The sequence below is a fragment of the Eulemur rufifrons genome, chromosome 19, assembly GCF_041146395.1.
Source record: "Eulemur rufifrons isolate Redbay chromosome 19, OSU_ERuf_1, whole genome shotgun sequence".
Classification (NCBI taxonomy): Eukaryota; Metazoa; Chordata; class Mammalia; order Primates; family Lemuridae; genus Eulemur; species Eulemur rufifrons.
The window spans coordinates 60,010,022-60,032,692 of record NC_091001.1 but is presented as its reverse complement, the minus strand read 5'-3'; the positions used below and the strand labels follow the sequence as shown (position 1 = coordinate 60,032,692).

General features: G+C 46.2%; 1 protein-coding gene across 1 annotated transcript in view; it reads left to right on the top strand.

Moving 5' to 3' along the window:
* Window positions 1–22,671, top strand: part of VAX2 (ventral anterior homeobox 2) — a 30,087-nt gene extending 7,416 nt beyond the window's left edge. Inside the window, exons 2-3 of the mRNA XM_069495201.1 lie at window positions 11,278–11,465; window positions 21,997–22,671. Coding sequence (XP_069351302.1) covers window positions 11,278–11,465; window positions 21,997–22,434 — 626 coding nt within the window. The 3' untranslated portion in view covers window positions 22,435–22,671. The remainder of the gene's footprint in view (window positions 1–11,277; window positions 11,466–21,996) is intronic.

The following is a 22,671-nucleotide window of genomic DNA, read 5'->3' as shown; positions in this document are numbered from 1 at the left end:
TTACAGGCACAGGCCACCGCTCTTTTTTAAAAGTATACAATGAAAAACCTCTCCCACTTTCCACCTGATTCACAGGCAGCCTTTAATCACTTTCTAATATGTCCTGCCAGATAATGTTTATGCTTATGCAAGTCAGTGCAGCTCTATTAATTATTTTTTTCTTCCAATATATCTTGGAACGTAAAGAACTTTTTGTTTTTCATAAATGCATAGTATTTCATTTATATTAACTAGATGGACCTTAATGAATGTTACATAACTGGTGCCCCCTTGGTGGACATTTAGTTTTTTCTTATCTGTTGCTACTATATATAATGGTGCAGTAATAAATTTGTTCCTTAGTCATTTCCACATATGTAGGTACATCTGTCAGAGAAGTTTCTAAAAGTGGGTTACTGGGTCAAATGGTATCTGTGTTTGAAATTTGGAAGATAATGCCAAATTGCCCTCCCTGAGATGGTAGCAATTTATACTCCCATCAGCAAAGCCTGAAAGTACTTATTTCTCCAAATCTTGCCAGCACAGTTCACACTTCACGTGTGGATAGATATTGTCAAATGATTCAACGGAAAAAGTTTAGTAATTTATATCCCCACCTTTGCTCTCTCCCCACACTGGCCATTATGTATCTTTTCACATCTGTCAGTGATAAAAGTGCCTCATTGGCATTTTAATTTCTACTTCTTTGATGGTTAGTGAAGTTGATCATTTTTTTAATGTTTATTGATCAGTTGTATTTCTTCTATGTACTGATTCATTTCCTTTGAACAGTTTAAGTTTCAAATATCCCCTTATTGTTTTGTAGAAACTCTATGTATTACAGATAATAATAGCTCATAGCTTTCAATATATGTTGCAAATTTTCTAGTTTATAATTTCTCTTTTAATTTTGCTTAGGATGTTTTTTGTTTTCTGGAGTAAAAAGTTTGTTTGTTTGTTTGTTTGTTTATTTAAGACAAGGTCTTGCTCTGTTGCCCAGGCTAGAGTGCAATGGTGGCATCATAACTCACAGCAACCTCAAACTCCTGGGCTCAAGGGATCCTCTAGTCTCAGCCTACCAAGTAGCTGGGACTACAGGTGCACGACACCAGGCCCAGCTAATTTTGTTATTTTTTGTAGAGACCAGGGTTTGCTATGTTGTTCAGGTTGGTCTAAAATTCCTGGCCTCAAGTGATCCTCCTGCCTCGGCCTCTGGAAGTGCTGGGATTACAGGCATGAACCATCAGGCCTGGCCAAAATATCTTTCTAATTATAAAAGCAATTCATGCTGTTTTGCTATGTTATGTAAAAGTAAAAAGATCCCCATTTCTCCTACCTAATACACTTCCACTCCCAAGATTTACCTCCCAAAATTCACCTACTAACTGGAAAACATAAATATGTAAGTTATATATTACAAAAGTAGAATTTTTCTTTGCAACTGCTTTTTTCACTTAAACATTTGTGAAAATCTTTCTAGAACTGCCTGATTCTTTTTAACCACTGCATAGGATTCCATTATGCGAATAGGTTGATTCAACTTTTTCACTTTTACAAACAATGCTGTAGTGAAGCTCTATGTATCCTAATTTGAACAAATGATTTTTTAAAATCTTATTTATGGCCTGGGCATGGTGGTTCACTCCCATAATCCCAGCACTTTGGGAGGCTGAGGTGGGAGGATCACTTGAGGCCAGCAGTTTGAGAACAGTCTGGCCAACATAGTGAGACAATGTCTCTACAAAAGATAAGAAAAATTAGCCAAGTGTGGTGGCACACACCTGCTGTCCCAGCTACTCAGGAGGCTGAGGCAGGAGGATCACTTGAGCACAGGAGTTTGCGGCTGCAGTGAGCTATGATCCTGGCACTGCACTCCAGCCTTGCTGACAGAGCAAGACCCTATGTCTAAAAAAAGAAAAAAAATCATTTTTTTGAGAATTTGAAAAATGGAAAAACAGGTGAGGTATTTTATTATATTCAGGAATCATTGCCAATTTTTTGTTGTGATAATAGTATTAATAGTTGGTAAGTTTTTTAAAGGAGTGTCTTTTTTTTTAGAGCTACATATTGAAATACTTATGGGTAAAATAATATGGTGTCTCAGATTTGCTAAAAATTATGGCAGCATAGAAGAAATAAGATTGTTCCTGAGTTAATGATAGTTGAAGTTGAGGGATAGTTATATCTAGCTCATTATATTATTCTCTCTAATTTTGTATATGTTTAAAATAAGGATTATTTTACATGTACATGGTATAAGTACAGTTACAGGATAAATTCCTAGAAGTGAACTTTTATTTATTTATTTTATTTATTTATTTATTTTTTTGAGACAGGATCTTACTTTGTTGCCCGGGCTAGAGTGAGTGCCGTGGCATCAGCCTAGCTCACAGCAATCTCAAACTCCTGGGCTCAAGCAATCCTACTGCCTCAGCCTCCCGAGTAGCTGGGACTACAGGCATGTGCCACCATGCCCGGCTAATTTTTTTTCTATATATATTTTAGTTGGCCAGATAACTTCTTTCTATTTTTAGTAGAGACAGGCTCTCGCTTTTGCTCAGGCTGGTCTTGAACTCCTTAGAAGTGAACTTTTAAAATCCAAGTAGATACACTTAAAGTTATGATTAGTATTTCCAAATTTTATGCCAAAATGTTATACTAATTAATACTCCCAGAAATCATACATAAATGTGCAATTTCTCCACAACCTCCCAAACAAGGATATATTCAATATTTTAGAGCAAAATTTTTTCAATTGAGAAAAACTTACTTTTATTAGCATTTTTAATTGCTGGTGAGATTAAGCATGTTTTCATATATTTATTCTTCATTTTAATTTTCTCCTCTGTGAATTACTTATTCATATATTTAGCAATTTCTCTATTGGATGGCTTATTGTTTTCTTACAGTTGTAAGTGCTATTTATATACTAAGGAAATGAGCCCTTTTTCTGTGACATGTGTTGCAAACTTCCCTCAGTTTGTTTTCTTTTCTTTAAATTTTGCTTGTGAGATTTTTGTTTTCTGAACTGAAATTTAAACTGTAATTACATCTAATGGTTGTTTTCTTTTGGGCTTCTAGATTTTAGCACCTGATTAGAGAAATCTCCATCCAATGTTTGAAATGTTATATATATATATGTATGTATGTATTAAACATTTTTGTTATGAAAAAAAATTTATTACTTCATCTTTACAGCAAAACAAATAATAAAGAAGTGCACAAAGATGGGAGAAATCTTTCTTCACAGTTTCTACTCCCAGAGGCAACAGGAGAATGAGGTGCTTATCCTGCCAGACTTGTTCCTAATATGGGTACAAACACACACACACCCAGAGTTTAGTGTTACTTTTTGGTTTTTTATAAAAATGGGTTTATACACACTTGCTGTTTTCACTTATCAGTATATAATGAACATTCATCTAGGTTGGTACATGGAGATGGAACCTCATTTTTGTTAGTCTACATAGTAGCCAAAAGGCATGACTATACTGTGATTTCATCAACCATTTTCCTGTTAAACATCCAGCCTCTTCTCCCCGCCCCCCCACCCTTTAAAGACTATCCTATAAACAGTGGGTCTCTCTATATCAAGTGTGCCAATATTTCTCTGGGATAGAAATCTCCATAAAAATTCTGGGGCAAAGGTACTGTGTATTTTTAATTTAGCTAGGCATTATGAAATTGCCCTGCAAAAAATTTATATTGTATCAGTTTATATTCTTAATAACACAGCTTGAGAGACTCTAACTCCACTCACCTTTGCCAGCACAATTTTGCCAGCACAATTTTGATAGATAGACAGATAAAATATGGCATCTCCCCCCAAAAAGTTATCTCATTGCTATTCTAACTTTCATTTCCCTGATTCCCTCTGAGCTTCAGTTTATTAGCCACTTGTATTTCTTCTTGTCTGAATAATTTGTTCAGTTTCCCACTGGACTGCTTTACTCACTGGTCTACAGAGGCTATGTGTACACCAGAGAGTAGGATGCTATTACACATTATGAATATTTTCTCCCAGTCTTTCATTTGTCTTTTAACTGACTTCTTTCACCCTGCAGAAGCTTTGATTTTTAGGTACTCAAATCTCTCATTTATTTTATTTTAAAAAATTATTCTGTTTTTCTTCAATTTTTAGAGCTTTCTTTTTTACATTAAAATTTTTAATCTATCTTCTGTTTATTTTTGCATGCAATGTGAGATAAATTACTTTATTCCAAATAATGAACTAATTGTCCAAAAGCCATGTCTTTATTTTTTTTATTTTATTTTTTTTTATTTATTTTATTTTTTTTTTTTTTTGAGACAGAGTCTCACTCTGTTGCCCAGGCTAGAGTGAGTGCCGTGGCATCAGCCTAGCTCACAGCAACCTCAAACTCCTAAGCTCAAGCGATCCTCCTGTCTCAGCCTCCCGAGTAGCTGGAACTACAGGCATGCTCCACCATGCCCAGCTAATTTTTTCTATATATATTTTTAGCTGTCCATATAATTTCTTTCTATTTTTAGTAGAGGTGGGGTCTCGCTCTTGCTCAGGCTGGTCTCGAACTCCTGAGCTCAAACGATCCACCCACCTCGGCCTCCCAGAGTGCTAGGATTACAGGCGTGAGCCACCGCGCCCGGCCAAAAGCCATGTCTTTAATAACCTGTCTGTAATACAAGTATTCACTCCTCATTCTTTAACATTTTTTCTTAGCTATTCTTTCATTTTCAATTCTTCCAATTAACTGGGGAACAAATTTTTCATAAGGAAATTTTATAGTAATCACATTATATTTGTAGATTGGGGCAGGAAGGATTTTGCACACTTAAAAGTCTGTACCTTAACAGATTGTTGTGCAGAGGGACTATCTGGTGCTAGATCAGAAACCAAGTGACATGCCTCTCCCAACACATCCCTGAAGTCCTATGTCCAGGATCATCACAGCAGAGAGAAAGGGGTGTAGCAACACACACACATGCACACAGTGGTTATTGGGTTTTGTTTATTTAGGGGAGGGACAGTAATATCACCTCTTCTTGTTTTATGGTCTTCCCAGCACTCATCATTACCTTACATCTTTTTAAGTTATTTATCTCCCTCCCCAGTACAAGGTCTATAGGAACAGCACCTTTTCTATTTTGCTCATTTCTGTATTTCTAGACCCTAGAATAGTATTTGGCACATAGGTTCATATTAAACATATGTTGGATGGTTGAATATACGTGATTGCTTTTACTTACATAAATGGGATAATACTACACCTGTTATTCTATAACTTACTTTCATGAACTTAATGTCAGTTCATATAGATATTGCCTCATTTCTTTTTAATTGCTACATGGCATTTTATAGTATAAATGTACCATAATTTCTTCAGCCATTTGTTTTGTGGGGAACATTGAAGATGCTTTCAAATTTTCAATACTTTGAGCAGTGCTGCAACAAACATTGTTGTTATATATACTTTGGAGCACGTGAGTCTGTGTTTCTCTATCACAAATACTTACTAAAATAATATCACTGGAGCAAAAGTTATGTGCATCTGTAAGCAGATCTAAAAGGTTGTATTCATTTATGGTTCTACTATCAATGTATGGAAGTATGGATTTCCCCATCTGTGTCATTGCTTTCCAATCACCTAATAATGCCTTTCCAATCTTATGGGAGATAATGGGCTTTCCACTGTTTCTTGAACTTGCCTTATCCTGATTACTGTGAAGCTGTGCTCATCTTTTTATATGTTTATTGGCCATTTGGATGTCTTTTTCTGTGAATGACCCAGATCAAATACTTCACCATTTTTTATTAGGCTATTTCCCTTTTTAAAAAATTATTTACTTATAATTACATTTTATATATTCTGAATATTATCCTTTGCCTCCTTTAAAAGTATTTTCTTCAAACCTTTCTTGTACTTTACCTTGATTTTGGTGCCTTTGACATACACGTTTTTAGCTTTAATATAGTCAAATACATCCTTTGTGTTTCTTTCACAGCCTCCAATTTAGTATCTTGCTTAGAAAGTTCCCCCCAAGCCTAGGATTCTAAAAATATTCTTCTATGTTTTCTTGTAATGCCTTTCTCCTTTTACCATCTAGGATTTGCTCTTTAATCCATTTGAAAGTTATTTATGGTGTGAGAAAGAAATTTAACTTTATTCCAAACAGATAATTTATGGTCACTAATCTCCTTACCTAGACCAATCTTTTCCAATCTAGAATGCCCCTTTATCATAAGCCCTATCACTATACATACATGTGTCTAGTAGTGTACTCCTCATTCCATTGTGTCTCAATATTCAGTCATTTGCATACCATCTTCATTTCTGTTATATTATATTTCATTTTACTTAATATTTTAGCATAATGGGGCCGGGCGCAGTGGCTCACGCCTGTAATCCTAGCACTCTGGGAGGCCGAGGTGGGCGAATCGTTTGAGCTCAGGAGTTCGAGACCAGCCTGAGCAAGAGCGAGACCCCATCTCTACTAAAAATAGAAAGAAATTATATAGACAGCTAAATATATATAGAAAAAATTAGCCGGGCATGGTGGCACATGCCTGTAATCCCAGCTACTGGGGAGGCTGAGGCAGTAGGATCGTTTGAGCCCAGGAGTTTGAGGTTGCTGTGAGCTAGGCTAACGCCACGGCACTCCACTCTAGCCTGGGCAACAGAGTGAGACTCTGTCTCAAAAAAAAAATAAATAAAAATAAAAAAATATTTTAGCATAATGCATTTTAAAATTAAATACCCACTTTAGCCTCATCCTAAGCATGTAAAATCATGGGTTTAAATTTTTTTCTAGTAAACATTAAAATAAGTACATAACTTTTGAAATGACAAATGTTTATTTATGTACCATTTAAAATCATCTTATAAACTACAAGTGGAATTCAGGAGCACTTTGGGGAAACACTATTGTATTTTTTTCGACTAATGGATTTGTCAATTTCTGTGACAACACATTACTCCAACTTATGGTATGTTTTCCTTGTTGTTGTCAACTTTTTATTTTGAAACATTTATAGACTCACAAGAAGTTATAAAAATAGCACAGAGTTCCCATGTATCCATCACCTAGCTTCTTCCAGTGGTGGCATCTTACCTATCTATAGCACATTCTCAAAACCAGAATTTTTTTTTTTTTTTTTTGAGATGGAGTCTCGCTTTGTCATCTGGGCTAAAGTGCTGTGGCATCAGCATGGCTCACAGCAATCTCAAATTCCTGGGCTCAAGCGATTCTCCTGCCTCAGCCTCCTGAGTAGCTGGGATTACAGGCACGTGCCGCCATGCCCGCCTAATTTTTCTATTTTTTTGTAGAGACAGGGGTCTTGCTTTTGCTCAGGCTGGTCTTGAACTCCCTACCTCAAGCAATCCTCCTGCCTCAGCCTCCCAGAGTGCTAGGATTACAGGCGTGAGCCACTGTGCCTGGCCAAAACCAGGAAATTGACATTGACACAATATAATTAACTTGACTACGGATCTTATTCATATTTCACCCATTTTTTTCTTTTCTTTTTTTTTTTTTTTTCATGTTACAGCTATTATGGAAATCCAACACCCATTTTTTCTTGCACTCATTTTTTGGTCTCTGTATATAGCACTGTGACATTTTTTTTTTTTTTTTTTGAGACAGAGTCTCGCTTTGTTGCCCAGGCTAGAGTGAGTGTCGTGGCATCAGCCTAGCTCACAGCAACCTCAAACTCCTGGGCTCAAGCGATCCTACTGCCTCACCCTCCCGAGTAGCTGGGACTACAGGCATGTGCCACCATGCCCGGCTAATTTTTTCTATATATATATTTTAGTTGGCCAGATAATTTCTTTCTATTTTTAGTAGAGACGGGGGTCTCGCTCTTGCTCAGGCTGGCCTCAAACTCCTGACCTGGAGCGATCCACCCGCCTCGGCCTCCCAAAGTGCTAGGATTACAGGCGTGAGCCACAGCGCCCGGCCTGCAGTATGACATTTAATCACATACATAGATCCATTCAACCACCACCATAATCAAGATACAGAATTGTGTCACGACAAAGGAATTTCCTCATGCTACCCCTTTGTAGTCAGGTCCTTCCTCCGTCCCCAAACCATGGCAACAACTGATCTGTTTCTCCACCTCTGTAGTTTTATCATGTTGATGGTATATACAAGGAATCATATAATACATACCTTTTGGGGACTGGCTTTTTTCCACTCAGCATAATTCCCTAAGACAATTATTATGTGTATCAATAGTTATTCCTTTTTGTTGCTGAGTTGTAGTCCAGGGTATGGTTGTACCACAGTTTGTTTAACCATTCTTCTATTGAAGGACATCTGATTTGTTTCCATTTGGGGGCCTTTACAAATAAACCTGCTACGAACATTTGTGTACAGGTTTTTGTGTAAACGTAAGATTCATTTCTCTAGCATGAGTGCCCAGGAGTTCAGTCACTGGGTTGTATGGTAAGTATCTATCTAACTGTTCAAGACATCTCCAGGCTGGTTCTCACAGTGGCTGTACCATTTTCCATTCCCACTATCAATGTATGAGAGATCCAGTTTCTCTGCATCCTCACCAAACTTTGGTGCTCTCGGTACTTTTTAGTTTAGTTATTCTAATAGGTGTTTCTCATTGCGGCTCTAATTTGCCTTTCCCTAGTGGGCAGTGTTGTTGAACATCTTTTCTGGTGCTTGTTTGTATGGCATGTTTTGCTCTGGGGTGGCAAGTCTGAGGTTGCCTTTCTCGTATAGTTCTTGCCTCCCCTGACCCTGAGAGAGACGGCTGACCTTGGCTGCTCCCTGAGGTGCCAATGCTCATTTGAGCGCTTATGCAAAGAAGAAAGGGTGGGCCTGTGTATGGTGTGACCTCACAGTCAGGGGCTCAGGCTCAGGAGCTCAGGGTGGGCTCCTGAAGGCTGACTCAGGGAGAGGGTATGAAGCTTCCAGCCCCAGATGTGACAGCACCCTTCCTCCTAGCCATACCCCCTAAGACATGTTTAATAAAACCAAAGCCTTTGGAGGTGGGTTCATCTGGGGTATTGTGATCTCACATTTGGAAATGGTGGAGGCCAAGCAAAGAGGACTGACCCAGTCAAGAGGGGTCACAAATATTACCCTACCTTTTTGGAATGGGGAAAGAATTGGAGCTGAGAGCTGGAGATGTCCCAGGAGGCCTGTGTTCCTACAACACTTCAAGAGCAGGGCCCATATCTGTCCCATGTGCTCTGCCCAGTGCCCTGGCAGGACCTGGCCTGGGATGGGAAGGAGGGCCACCTCTGAGCAGTGACTGCAGCTCTCATTTAGATCCACCTTCTCCCTGAGGTTGACTGTGAACATGAACATGCTTGGGAACCTCTGAGACCAGGGCTAGGACGCCAAGCCGGGAACCCAAGAGGAGCCAGAGCATTCCCTGGAGGGGGAATGTGAACTGGCACTGGCAGGGGTCAGGACGAGTCAGTCTCCTGGGGTGGGGCTTTGGAGGGAGGGGCTCAAGCTAACCCTCTAGCTCCGGGATTCTCCAAGGATCCAATGAAGACTGACAGTCCCTGCCTATCGCGAGGAACCTCCAGGCAGACAGCACGTCCCAAATGCAGCTCCTTTCATTGTGTTCTCTGGAGGAATGATGAACCCATCCAGAAGATTCCATTTGTTTACTCATAACCAAAGTCCTCTTCATTATAATCTATCAATTGAATTGTTAATTATTGCCAACAGAGTATTCCTAAGGTAAAATGAGAATGTTTCAAGAATTTATCACTGTCAGTATTACCTTGAATAAATTACTTAAAATTCGTTCCTCCATTTCCTCATCTGTAAAATGCGGAAAATGATAGTTCCAAATTCATGGGGACACTGAAAAGGTTAAAGTGCTTCAAATGATGCCTGGCTGGGTGCTGGTGACTCACGCCTGTAATCCCAGCACTTAGGGAGATGAGGAGGGAGAATCGCTTGAGGCCAGGAGTTTGAGACCAGCCTGGGCAACACAGTCAGATCCCATCTCTAAAAAAATTTTTTTAAATTAGCTGGGCTCAGTGGCAGACATCTGTAGTTCCAGCCACTGAGGAGGCTGAGGCAGGAGGATCACTTGAGCCCAGGAATTCAAGGCTGTAGTGAGCTATAATCACACCACTGATGACAGTGCCAGACCCTGTCTTTAAAAATTTTTATAAAACAAAAAAGCAAGAAAAAAATCTACAGTGCGTGGCACAGAGCAAGTATTGTGGAAGTGTCAACTGTTACTATGGCTAGAATGTGAGCAGCCACTGCCACTGAGCTTCCCGCTGCATTGCAAACTCCAGCTGTGGGCACCCCCTGGAGGGGGCGGGAATCACTGCAACTGCGGAAGGTGCTTTCTGACTTCTGCTTCCTCCAGCTGCCTGGAGTTAGTAAGCTTCCCATTGCCAAGGCGCTTCCCACACAGTGGGAAATTACTGTTAGTTTAGCTTCATTATTATCAACATCATTTGTTGGGCGTGGCTTCATAATCCTACAGGATATGATGCTACATATTTCCAGAATTTAATTTTTAACATAAAATGTTCTAATAACAAGATTTCAAGCCAGCCGTGTGTGTGGTTCAAACATGGATCACCCCTACCCCATAGTTAAAGCTGATGTATATTATAGTCACTACTACCCTCAAATATTTGACTTTTGCTGAACACTTTGTGTTGTTACTAAGTTCTTTAAGTGGGAATGTGTGGTAAACACGGGCTGCAGGGTTTTCAACCTCTCTTATGGGGGCTCCAAAGTATTGGAGACCCTGTGCATACAGGGCATTGGTCCAGAGCCCAGGAGATGGCCCTGCTGTTCAAGACTAGGCACATGGGGAGTGGCCCAGTCCCCACCAGGAGGCTCCCTAACAGCCTGATGCGCTGGCAGTAGGGCTCTTCCTGGGGACCCTGCTCCCGATAGCCTTCTCATGGACCCCAGCAGAGTGCTCACCCATGCACATACACACACACACACAGCTTGGGACCTGGTTCAGGTCATCTCCTCCAGTGAGCCTTACTTGATTGATCACACCCAATTCTAACCCATCTTTCCCTCTGTACTTGAGGCCTCTGCATATTTTTTTCCATTTGTTCCTTACTCTGCTGGGGGAACAGAATCGTGGCTGAGGCCCATTCACATACATATATCATTAGACACAATATCCTGCATTGAGTGAGGTTGAGAAATCTGGGCCCAGAGAGTGTAAGCAACTCATCAGAGGTCACACAGCCAGGCCCACGCCAGAGGAGCTCCCTGTTAGATCACACTGCCTCCTATTAAGATGCTAGTTGGTAACCTAACTCCTTAGCTAACGAACTAACCTGGCTCCTTTCATGGCCCCTGCAGACGCTAAGGGGACCATTCGGGAAATTGTCCTGCCCAAGGGCCTGGACCTGGACCGGCCCAAGCGGACCCGCACGTCATTCACTGCCGAGCAGCTGTACCGCCTGGAGATGGAGTTCCAGCGCTGCCAGTACGTGGTGGGCCGAGAGCGCACTGAGCTGGCCCGCCAGCTGAACCTCTCCGAGACCCAGGTAAGAGGCCAGAGCCAGGCCACTGCATCCTGGCAGCCTGGGGACTCCTTGGGATAGAGGCTTCCTGGTCTCCTACAAGGAGACCCAGCTTTGGAGAAGTTGAGACATGCATGAGGGAAAGAGTTAAAGCTACAGGTAAACCTGTGTAAATAAATACAGTGCTAACAAGACAGGGTCAGTACCTGCCAATGGGGGCACTTCTGGATATATCAGGTATTTTGGGTAGAAAATGAGAAAAGGCCAGAGAAACTGGGGGAGGATATTCAAGATGCAGGGAGTGGCTTAGGGGACGTTGGCTTGTAAGATGGAGTGATGTGGCGTTGGCTTGCTGGGGAGAGATCAGACATAACAGAATTGGGCTGAGGACCTCTCACTTCCCCATCCAGACCCTTCCCCACCCTCCATCACCTTTCCTTCATCTCAGTATGCCTCGGTCTCTCTTGTTGGAGCGGGGTGGGGGGTGGTCTTCCTCACACCCGCTTCACCCGGGAAGGGCAGGCATTTTAACAATAGTATGCTTAACTCAAAAGAAAAAAACTTTTATAAACCAAGCAGCTACCCTGCGTGAATGGAGACACTTCCAGCTGGTACTAGAGCTATAAAATAGTAATAATAATGGGCTGGGCAAGGTGGCTCATACCTGTAATCCCAGCATTTTGGGAGGCTGAGGCAAGAGGATTGCTTGAGGCCAGGAGTTTGAGGTTGCTGTGAGCTAGGCTGACACCACCGCACTCCTGCCTGGGCAACAGAGTGAGACCCTATTTCAAAGATAAGAATAAAAACAATACTTAGTACTTACATATGCCAGACACTAAGTGCTTTACATATGTTAATTAACTAATCCCTCCCAACAACCATATGATGTAGCTACCCGTATTATCCCATTTTACGGATGAGCAGAGGTTATGCCCAAGGTCATACAAGTAGTAAGTTCCAGAGCTGGGCTTTGGATAAGCAGTCTCGAATCTTTATGCTGCCTATAAACTGGGTGACTTTCCTTGGGCTTGTCAAAGAATAAACTGAGAGACCCTCAGTTTAGCTGCAGCTCTAGTAGCTTAATCTCACATATGAGGGTGGTCAGTCCATACATGGTCTGCAAGCAACTGCCCAGACAGGGTTCATGAGTGAAGAGGAGAGGGAGGGGAATGAGGAGGCACCGGTCTGCAGCAATGTGCCGGTCTCCTTCTGGAGAGCCAGACGCTGTGAGGACAGGGCTTTCCCTCCTCTGGTGCCGCTGCTGTCCCTCCCTGGGCATCTTTGTCCCCTGCTGCTTCCAGCAGCAGAATTCCAGCTCTTCAAGTCCCACCAGCAGAGTGCTGTGCCGACCAACCCTTGGGAGGGGGCAGTCAGATGCGCCTGACGTCCCGGTCCCCTTGAGGGCTGAGCAGGTCCCTTCTGGGGAAATTAAGATTGGGGCCAAGGGAGAGGTGAGAAGGGGCAAGAGGAGGAGGAGGGGCAGGCAGGGAGCAAGGCCTGCTGGTGAGCAGCTGCTGAGCTGTCCTGCCGGGCTGGTCATCTCCACCTGCACTTGTTTTCCTCCAGCTGCCACTGGAGAGCTCCCTAACGACCCTGCCCTCCCTCCAGCTGGGCTCCACAGGGGGCTGGGAAGCTAGGCCTGTACTGGAGCAGAGGCTCTAGTGGCTGGGCCAGGCCAGAGCTCCTGGGGAAGTCAGGGAGACACCCTCAAGCCCCAGGACTGGGCCGAGTCAATACCCGCCCCTTCTCTTTGTCCTAACCACACTCTCCTCACCTAGTTTTGCCCTAAACTCTCCCCTGAGACTATGCTGTCTGTGTACTTCAGGTGCCCAAACCTGCAGCTCCTTCTGGGTCCTCATCTTTCTCTTGCCCTGAGTAAAGCCCATCCCCACCTATACGCCCTACATTTAGCTGCCCCTGGAGGTCAAGCCCAAGCCCCTCCTCCTCCAGGAAGTCTTCCTAAGGCTTCTTGACCTCTTCCCAAGAGACCTTTTCCACATGGCTTGCCCTGTAAACTGTGTGTGTGTGTGTGTGTGTGTGTGCGCGCGCACATCTGTGTGTTGTGGTGGGCTCCAACCAGTATGCACTTCCCAAGGACAAGAATGTGTTTGAAGGCCACGCCTCCTCTTCAGGCCTGCCTGGGAGCCCAGCCCACAGCTGGGCACACAGTGAGCCCTCAGCCAGTCCTCAGGGCACTCATTATTGCTCACCACCCTCCTTTCTCTGTCCTCAAGCCTGGGGTGTGCAGATTGCATAAGTAACGTGCAGCCAACATTTACTGAGAGCTTCCTAAGCACCAGGTCCTGTTCTAAGGGCTCAACATATTCCACCTAGTTTAGTCCTTGCCACAGCCTTGTGGGATGGGTGTGAGGTTTTCCTTCTGACACCAAATGTGTGTTGTGTTTGCTCCGACACCACCAACAGCCAATGTTCCAAGTCGCCGACATCAACTGAGTGTCCAGCAATTCAATTCTGACACTAATTCCCAAAGTCAGCACAGACCCCGAAAGTTAAGGGCTTAGTCCCAAAGGACAGTGCCATGGCAAAGGCCAGTCGCAAGTCCCAGGAACCACCTGTGCTTCTCAATGAATGTCCCTAAATTTGGGGGTTCCCACATCACCCTCGTCAGGTTTGATAATTCGCTAGAACGATCCACAGAACTCAGGAAAATGCTTCACTTACTTTTTTTTTTTTTTGAAACAGAGTCTCGCTCTGTCAGCTGGGTAGAGTGCAGTGGCATCATCATAGCTCACAGCAACCTCAAACTCCTGGACTCAAGCAATCCTTCTGCCTCGGCCTCCAGAGTAGCTGGGACTACAGGCATGCGCCATCACACCCTGGCTAATTTTTCTGATTTTTTTTTTTTTTTTTTTTCATAGGGACGGACGGGGTCTCGCTCTTGCTCAGGCTGGTCTCGAACTCCTGGTCTTAAGCAATCCTCCCGCCTTGGCCTCCCAAAGTGCCAGGATTACAGGCATGAGCCACCTCGCCTGGTCACTTCCTTACATTTGCTGGTTTATTGTAAAGGAGTCAAGTCAGAAACAGTCAAATGGAAGAGAGGCAGATACGGCAAGGTCAGAGGGAGGCTGTGGAGCTGCCCTGTCCTCTCCTGTGCCCCACTCTGCCCCAGCACTCCCACGCGGTCACCAAGCCAGAACATCTCTGGGTCTCGTCCTTCAGGAGTTTTTATAATCCAATCTCCAGCCCCCGCCCCTCTTCTCCCTGGGGGGAGGCCGAACGTTTCCAGCATCCAGTCACATGTTTGGCCTTTCTGGAACCAGCCCCTGCCTGAAACTATCTAGAGATCCACCCTGAGTCACCTCATTAGCATAAATTCAGGTGTAATCCAAAAGGCCTTGTTATAAGTGACCAAAAACACTCTTATCACTCAGGACATTCCAAGGGTTTTAGGAGCTGTGTGCCAGAAATCCACAAAGGCAAAACATATTTTTTGTTTTCCTATAAAATTTTTTTATCAACTAGTTTACACATTACAAACATATTTTATATTATGCTATTATACAATAGGTCTTTATTATTTCCACTTTAAAGAAAAGGAAACCAAGGAACAGAAAAATCAAATAGTTTGCTCAAGTTTTAAAGCAGGCACATTCATTAGCTGGTTTAATCTTTGGAAGAAGATGGCTTTATGGGTAATGTTATCCCCATTTCAGTAAACTGAGCCTCAGAGAGGTTAATTAACTTGCCCAAGAGTATATGGCTAGAATTCTGTGGAATCCTTGTATATTCACCTACACCTTTGCTCAAAAATATTATTGAATGCCTACTGTGTACCAGGTACTGCTCTAGTCACTGGGGATAGAGCATAGGACAGACCAGGTCAGGCACCTGCCCTCGTGCAGCTCACGTCTATAAAATAGTGTTTCAAAGAGTGATAAGTGATGGCTCACACCTGTAATCCCAGCACTTTGGGAGGCCAAAACAGGCGGATCCCTTGAGCACGGGAGTTCAAGACCAGCCAGGGCTACATAGTGAGACCTCATCGCCACAAAAAATTTAAATAATTAGTCGAGTGCAGCTACTCAGGAGGCTGAGATGGGAGGATTGCTTGAGCCCAGGAGTTCCAGCTTGGGTGACAGAGCAAGACCTTGTCTCCATTAAAAAAAAAAAAAAAGTGATAAGTGTTAAGAAGGAGATGAAATGGAGTAGTATGATAGATTCCAGGAGGAATTCTTTTATTAGGATATTCAGGAGAGGCCTCTTTGAGGAGATGACATTGATCTTAGGCCTGAATGACAGGGAAGAGACAGGCAGAAGAGGAGCCAGAAGTTGAGAAGTCAAGGCAGAGGGTAACTGTGAAGACCTGGGGGTTAGGGGGGACCTGACATAGAATGTTCTAGAAGCATCAGAAGTCCAGTGTGGCTGAAACTATAAGCTAGTAGGGTAAGTCAGTGGAGGCAGATCATGGAGTGCTTAGAGAGCATGATACTGCCTTGAAGGGAGAGTGATGTGAGACGACTGGCATTTTACAGAGGTCACTCTGGCTGCCGTCTGGAGAAGAGCTCACAGGGGACAAGAATGCATAGTCCAGAGTTTTGTCTTGGATCAGTGTGAGATCAAGTGGAGGTGTCAGGAAGCATATTGGGGAGGGCACTGGGTTTTCTCTGATTTGAGTTATCTCAGGGTCCTTGTCAGGGCTCTCTTGGGGGAAAGGATAAGAGATTCCATCAGGTGCCCTCAGATAATGGATGGACTCCTAAGAGATTAAAAAAAGGAGCCACAATCTTGTGGAAATTCAATAACAGGAACCATGGTGAGCCAGGATTGGTAGAAACTGGAAGCTGAAGGCTCCCTTGGACCCAAGGGCTCCCTTGGCTCCCTTGGACCAGTTGCTCACAGACCTTTGCTCCCGTGCTCCACTTAGTACACGGCCTAACCGCTCTCTGAGTGTCTGCTACTCTCTCTGCAAGGCCTCGCCTCTCCTTCCCTCTCCTCTCCTCTCCTCTCCTCTCCTCTCCTCTCCTCTCCTCTCCTCTCCTCTCCTTTCCTCTCCTCTCCTCTCCTCCTGCTGCCAACCCATATCTGTACCCTCTTCCCTGGACACCAGGAGGAACAAGGCGTGGTCCTAACTCAGGCAGAGAAAACATGGAGCTTCCTTAGGGCCCGTTCTCATTCCTAGTTTCTTCCTTAATCTCTATGAGCCCAATTCAGTTGAGCTGTCTGAACATTTAAATCAGAAGCCCACTCACTGGACTGGGTGGGCAGAACGGCGAAGCCCTTTCCTCCACTGCCCAGCACTGGCAGGGCTCTGCAGGATGAAGGGGCCACCAGATGTAGGAACAGCGAACAAGACAGAGTGCAGCGGACTTCTGCCCCCCGGCCTTGCCCAGACCCATGGCTGTGCAGCGGAGGCTGTGCATGCTGCCCCGAGAGCAGGAGGGAGCCCAGAGGGAGCTCTGTCGGAACTCTCAGAAGAATCCTCCACATGCTCCCATTCCCCCATGTGGCACACACTGAAGGCTCCTCTTGATGTCGGAGAACAGGGATAGCTCCACTTGGTTTAGGTCGCCTTAGTTTTAGAACTCTCCTAATATACCTTGCCACCATGCTTTTTTTTTTTTTTAAAAAAAAAAAAAGAAAGGTTGATGTTTGGTTAAAGCAGTGTTTCCCAAGGTATGGTCTGTAGACCGCCTGTACGTAGAACTCCCCTGGGGTTCTCGGTACAATACAGATGCCTGCGCCACCCACAACCCAGAACTTCCAAGTCAGATTTCTAGAGAAGACCCCACAACCTATATATTTTTCCTTCCAGGTGATGCTAATGCACCACAATGTCTGAGAATCGCTGGATTATGGAAAAATGACCAAATCTGACCAGCTGATGTGATCACCATGCTGCTTAAAAGACTTCAGTATCGGCCAGGCACTTTACTAAGTCCATGATTGTTAGCCCACGGAGCCATCACAACAAACCTAGGAGGAGGCATTAGTATGATCCCCATTATACTGATGGGGAAACTGAGGCACTGATAAGTTAAGTAACTTGCCCAAAGTCATCTGGCTAGTTAGAGGAACCAGAACCAAATCCAGGGTTGTCTGATCTCAGATTTTCTCCACGATCTTGTTTGCTTCGTCTAAAAATACTTCCCATATCGTAACACTTGCTAATGGGTCCATGCCCACTGCTGGTGTCTGAGAGCCACGTGCTGCAAGATGGGGTTTTGTTTATTTTTGTTTTTTCAGCACCTGGCAATGCCTGGCATGTATCAAATGCTTGATATTTGTGTGTTGCCTGAACGAATGACTAGAGTACCAGGGACAGAGCAGGACATAAGAAAGAGCTGTGGCTGCAGAGGAAGGGAAGGTGAGATCCGCTTCCGTGGCTGGCCTGTGAGATGTTCTCAAGCTGAGGACAAACTGCCATGTCCCAGTACTAACAGGGTGACACTTAGCTTGGATAAGAGCCACTCCAACCATTCAGCAATTGTCCTCAGCCTCATGCCCACCTCTGCCCCAGATGGCTTCTTCTGGAACAACAAAATAGACGGTACCTTCCTAGTGCAGGTTACAAAAGCCAGAGCTATCCTAGATACACAGGTCCCCCTCATCTCAGATTAAGTATGTGCCTATACTCACAGGAAGCAGCCTTTAAGATGCCTTTCTAGGCCTGGCAGCCCTGTGGAAACCATGCCCTGCCCTGGTGTGCAGCCGTGGGCTACAGTGTGGCCCAGCAAGAGATTGGAGCACAGGGCTCGGGGTGAAGTATCCACTGAGTTCCAGGGTGTAAAGATGGCAGCCTGCAGGGAGGCCACACAGAGCACCAAGGAGACAAGGGCAGGGACCCGCCCCAGGATGTGCACTGGCCCCACCACCTGGTGAGGTCAGCTAGGAATGGTTTCCTAAAAGAGGAAAAGGACCAGTCACTTTGGATTTAACCCTGAGGTGGAACCGAGGCTTCCTAGAGGAGGAGGAACAAGTTCAGAGGGCTCTGAGCCTGTCTCTCCTTCAGGCTGTCCCATGTGCTGGGCCTTATGAAGCAGCCCCCTAGGGACCATGGGACTGATGGTGGGAAGCAGAGAGACAGGCCTTACTCCCCACCTGATGTTTGCAACGCTAACAGCACTCTGCAATCACCTACAGAGCTATACAAAAATCCTCATGCCTCAGCCCTTCCCCTAGAGATTCTGATTTAATGGGTGTGGGATGGGCCTGGGCATCAGCCCCAGTAAGTCCAATGTGCAGCCAGGGTTGAGAATCCCTGGCCCAGCCCGTACATGGCCGAAAACCAGCACCCCAGTCCCCAGCCCCTGCTCCGTCTGCCTCGGACTTCTCCTCCCCTCCCCTCCCACCCTCTTCCAGGGCCCACCTTCTCAGAGTACTCCCAAACCCAGTGGCAGCCCACACCCACCTCTCCCAGAGCTACACGAAAATGGGATGAATGGGAGAACACCTCATAAATGCTTTGTCACTCCTCATCAGTCACACCCCTTGTTACTGCCACTCCCTGTGTACCTAAGTGCCCCCTGTGTTCTGGGAGTGGGTTAGTGCACTCCCTACTAGACCCTCAGCTTCCTGAGGGCAGGAACCATGACATCTGTGTCTCCTCTCCCTCTGGTTCAGAGCTAAACACAGAGAAAGTGAGTAATAAATAGTAATAACTCACATTTCGTGTGGGCCAGGTATGATGCCAAGCCCTGTACATGGATTTTCTTAATCTCCATAATGGCCAGGTTTTATTTTCCCATTTTATTTCTTTATGTTTTAGAGATGGAGTCTTTTTATGTTGCCCAGGTTGGATTTGAACTCCTAGGTTCAAGCAGTGATCCTCCCACTTCAGCCTCCCTAGAAACTAGGATTACAGGTGTGTGCCATGTCCCCATTTTAAAGATGAGAAACTGAGGCTCAGGGGTGCCTGGAGGTGGTCCCTGGCCTGTCATCCTAGGAGGGGCAGATGCTAGCCTGGCAGAGAGGTCAGGAGGCTTCCCAGCAGGGGAATGGAATGCAGCAGCATGCAGAGCCACAGTCCCCAAGGAGCTGGTGGGACCACCTCATTGAGCATTAGGGTTCCAGGGGTGACAGACAGGAAAGGGTTTTCTTCTTCCCGGTCACCGCCTTCAGCCAGACTGGGCTGAATCTCCCTTAACCATCCCTTACTGGTGTCTTCTTCAAATGCCCCCTCTTCAGAGAGGCTATATCTGCCACCCCATTAATCAAATAGTCACCCCCTCCTGCCTCTCCCCCCATCCTGCTGCCTTTCTCTAAAGCAGTGCCCCCCAAAGTGTGGTCCTTAGGCAGGTTCCAGCCCACAAACTGTTAAGTGCATGACAAGTTAAGTACAGAAATCGAGAAGAGGTACTTAGAAATGTATATAGCAATGTTTCTAGTAAGTCATTTTAATTGTATTTTACAAAAGTATTGGTCCACGATGAAATTGGAAACTTTAAAAGTGGGCCCAGGCTGGGCGCAATGGCTCACACCTGTAATCCTGGCACTCTGGGAGGCCGAGGCGGGAGGATGGCTTGAGCTCAGGAGTTTGGGACCAGCCTGAGCAAGAGTGAGACCCCGTCTCTACAAAAAATAAAAAATTAGCCAGATGTGGTGTCATGCACCTGTAGTCCCAGCTACTCGGGAGGCTGAGGCAGGAGGATTGCTTGAGCCCAGGAGTTTGAGGTTGCTGTGAGCTATGATGACACCACTGCACTCTAGCTTGGGCAATAGAGTGAGACTCTGTCTCAAAAAAAAAAAAAAAAAAAAAAAAAAAAAGTGTGCTCAAATCATTTGAGAAACACTGCTCAAAGCCCTTATTATCAATGGACAGACATACGCATTGGTTTTTATTTGTTGCCCAGCCCCACCTCCCCACCCCTCTGCCTGCCCCACAGGGTGAGGGTTTGCTCTGCCTTGTTCACTGCTGATTCCCCCGAGCCTGGAGCAGCACCCTGCATGTAGGAAGCACTTGATGCATATTTGTTGAGTGAGTGAATGAATGAAGCAATCATCCTCAAGTAGATCCCATGACTCTCTGGTCCCTTTTCGTTATCAAAACTCAATCCAATCCCCTTTAAAACACCAAACTCACATCTAGTTTAAATCTCATCTTCTCCCCAGCCCAGCCCTGCCGTCCCCGCTCAGAGAAGCCTTGACTCCCTGCTGGAGGGCCCTGCAGGGGAAAGACCCTGCCCACTCTTCACCACCTCCCAGGGCAGCCTCTGGAGGGGAGTGTGCTCTGTCTCAGGCTCCTGCTCCCCCTCACCCCCACCTCAGGATTGGAGGGCAAGGTGGCGTCGGAGGCCAGAGACCTATTTAAATGACTGGGCACCTGGCCCTGCCCTAGGGACGGTCCCTACAGGCCCCATGCTTCGGAGGGGCCCACTTTGGCCCTCCTCTGGCCATGCTCCTCTTTATGGGATAAGGACTCTGCAAAGCCAAGGGGTTGTGCCTGCCAGGAGCCTGTGCCAGCCTTCTAGACCACCTCTCAGGCTCCCCAGGGTTCCAGAATTCCCTACCAAATGGCCCTGCACCCACTTCCAGCACCTGCCTGGGCCTCTCTCGAGTCCGTCCTCCCAAGGGCAGACCACAGATATTACCCAGAACTCTAGGCTCAAGAAGCAGCCATTAGGGGCTATTTGCAGAGTATGAGCAGGCTGGGGTGGCCACACAGGTGTCAGTCAGAGCCAGGGTGGGCCGTGAGCTGGAGGCTTCCATTTTTCCTCTTGCCCCAGCCCTGCAGATGTTAGAGTTTGAACCAGAGGCAGAGAGATCTTTAGAGCACTGGTTTCCTCACCTTGGAATTACCTGGTGAGCTTTAAAAACTAGAGTCTGAGTCCCAGTCAACCCCATTTTGAGTTGATTGGCCTGAGGTTAGGGGTGAGTTAGGGGTTTAAAGCTCCCCCGGTGGTTCTTGTGGGCACCAGGGTTGAGAGGCACTGCTGTAGAGACAGCTGCCATGGCCCCAGTCAGGGGACAAGGGAAGAGAGGAGGGTCTGCACTGGGGACTGGGGCAGGGGGCTCTTGGGGGTCCCCCAGGTTTCTGTGTGGGTGAATGGAGGTGGCCATCATGGAAGAGAGGTCCCTGTTTAAGGAAGTAGAGCTGGGTCTGTACATGTGGGGTTTGGGGTGTTTTTGAGACGTCCATGGAATATGTGGCCTGGATCTCAGTCCAGAGCCCTGGGCCAAGGTACAGTTGGGAGTTTCCAGCACACCCGTGGTAGCTGACGCCATGAACTTGGCTGAGAACAGACGGTGTGTGGGCCAAGAGGGGACTTCAAATATGCCCCAAACTCCATCGTCTGTCCCTCAATCCATGCCTCCACCCCAGGCCAGAGTCAGTGTTAGCAGCAGAGGGGCAGCCATAATTTGGGGGACCAGGGTCCCTAATCAGCTCGCCTAGAGCAGGCTGGTTGTGGGGAGACCTTAACGACTCTCTGCTCTTCTTTCCCTCTCACTGCACCCTGCACCCCACTCCCCCCCCCCTCCGTCCACCACCCTGCCCGGTGCCACACCCTTCCTCTCCTTTCCTCCTCTCCCCGCCCCCACTTTGCTTTGCCTGTCCCCTCTTCCTTCTCGACACCCCGTCCCCACCCTCTGCCCCAAGGTGAAGGTCTGGTTCCAGAACCGCCGCACCAAGCAGAAGAAAGACCAGAGCAGAGACCTGGAGAAGCGGGCGTCCTCCTCGGCCTCCGAGGCCTTCGCCACCTCCAACATTCTGCGGCTGCTGGAGCAGGGCCGGCTGCTCTCCGTGCCCAGGGCCCCCAGCCTGCTGGCGCTGACCCCCGGCCTGCCGGGCCTACCTGCTGGCCACAGGGGCAGCTCCTTGGGTGACCCCAGAGACTCCTCCCCGCGCCTCCACCCGCTGCCCTCGGCCTCAACGTCCTCCCCGCTGCCGCCCCCGCTGCCAGCCATCTGCTTTTCCTCAGCCCCGCTCCTGGACCTGCCTGCCGGTTACGAACTGGGCTCCTCGGCCTTCGAGCCCTACGGCTGGCTAGAGCGGAAAGTAGGCGGCGCCGGCAGCGGCAAGAAGGCCAACGCTTAAGACTCCCGCCCCGCGTAACACTGAGTCCCAAGCACAGCACCTTCCCAGCCTCCTGTGCCCCAGCGGACTGCGCTGAGCAGGCCCCGGAGAGGAGCGGGGACAGCCACACGCCCTCCCCACTGCCCCCAGTTCAGAGACTCGCGACCAGATGGCCTTGGTCCTGCAGTAGTGTGTGTGAGTGCAGTGTGTGTGTGTGCGTCTCACTGAATAAAAGGAAAACAATGACAAGAAGGGAAA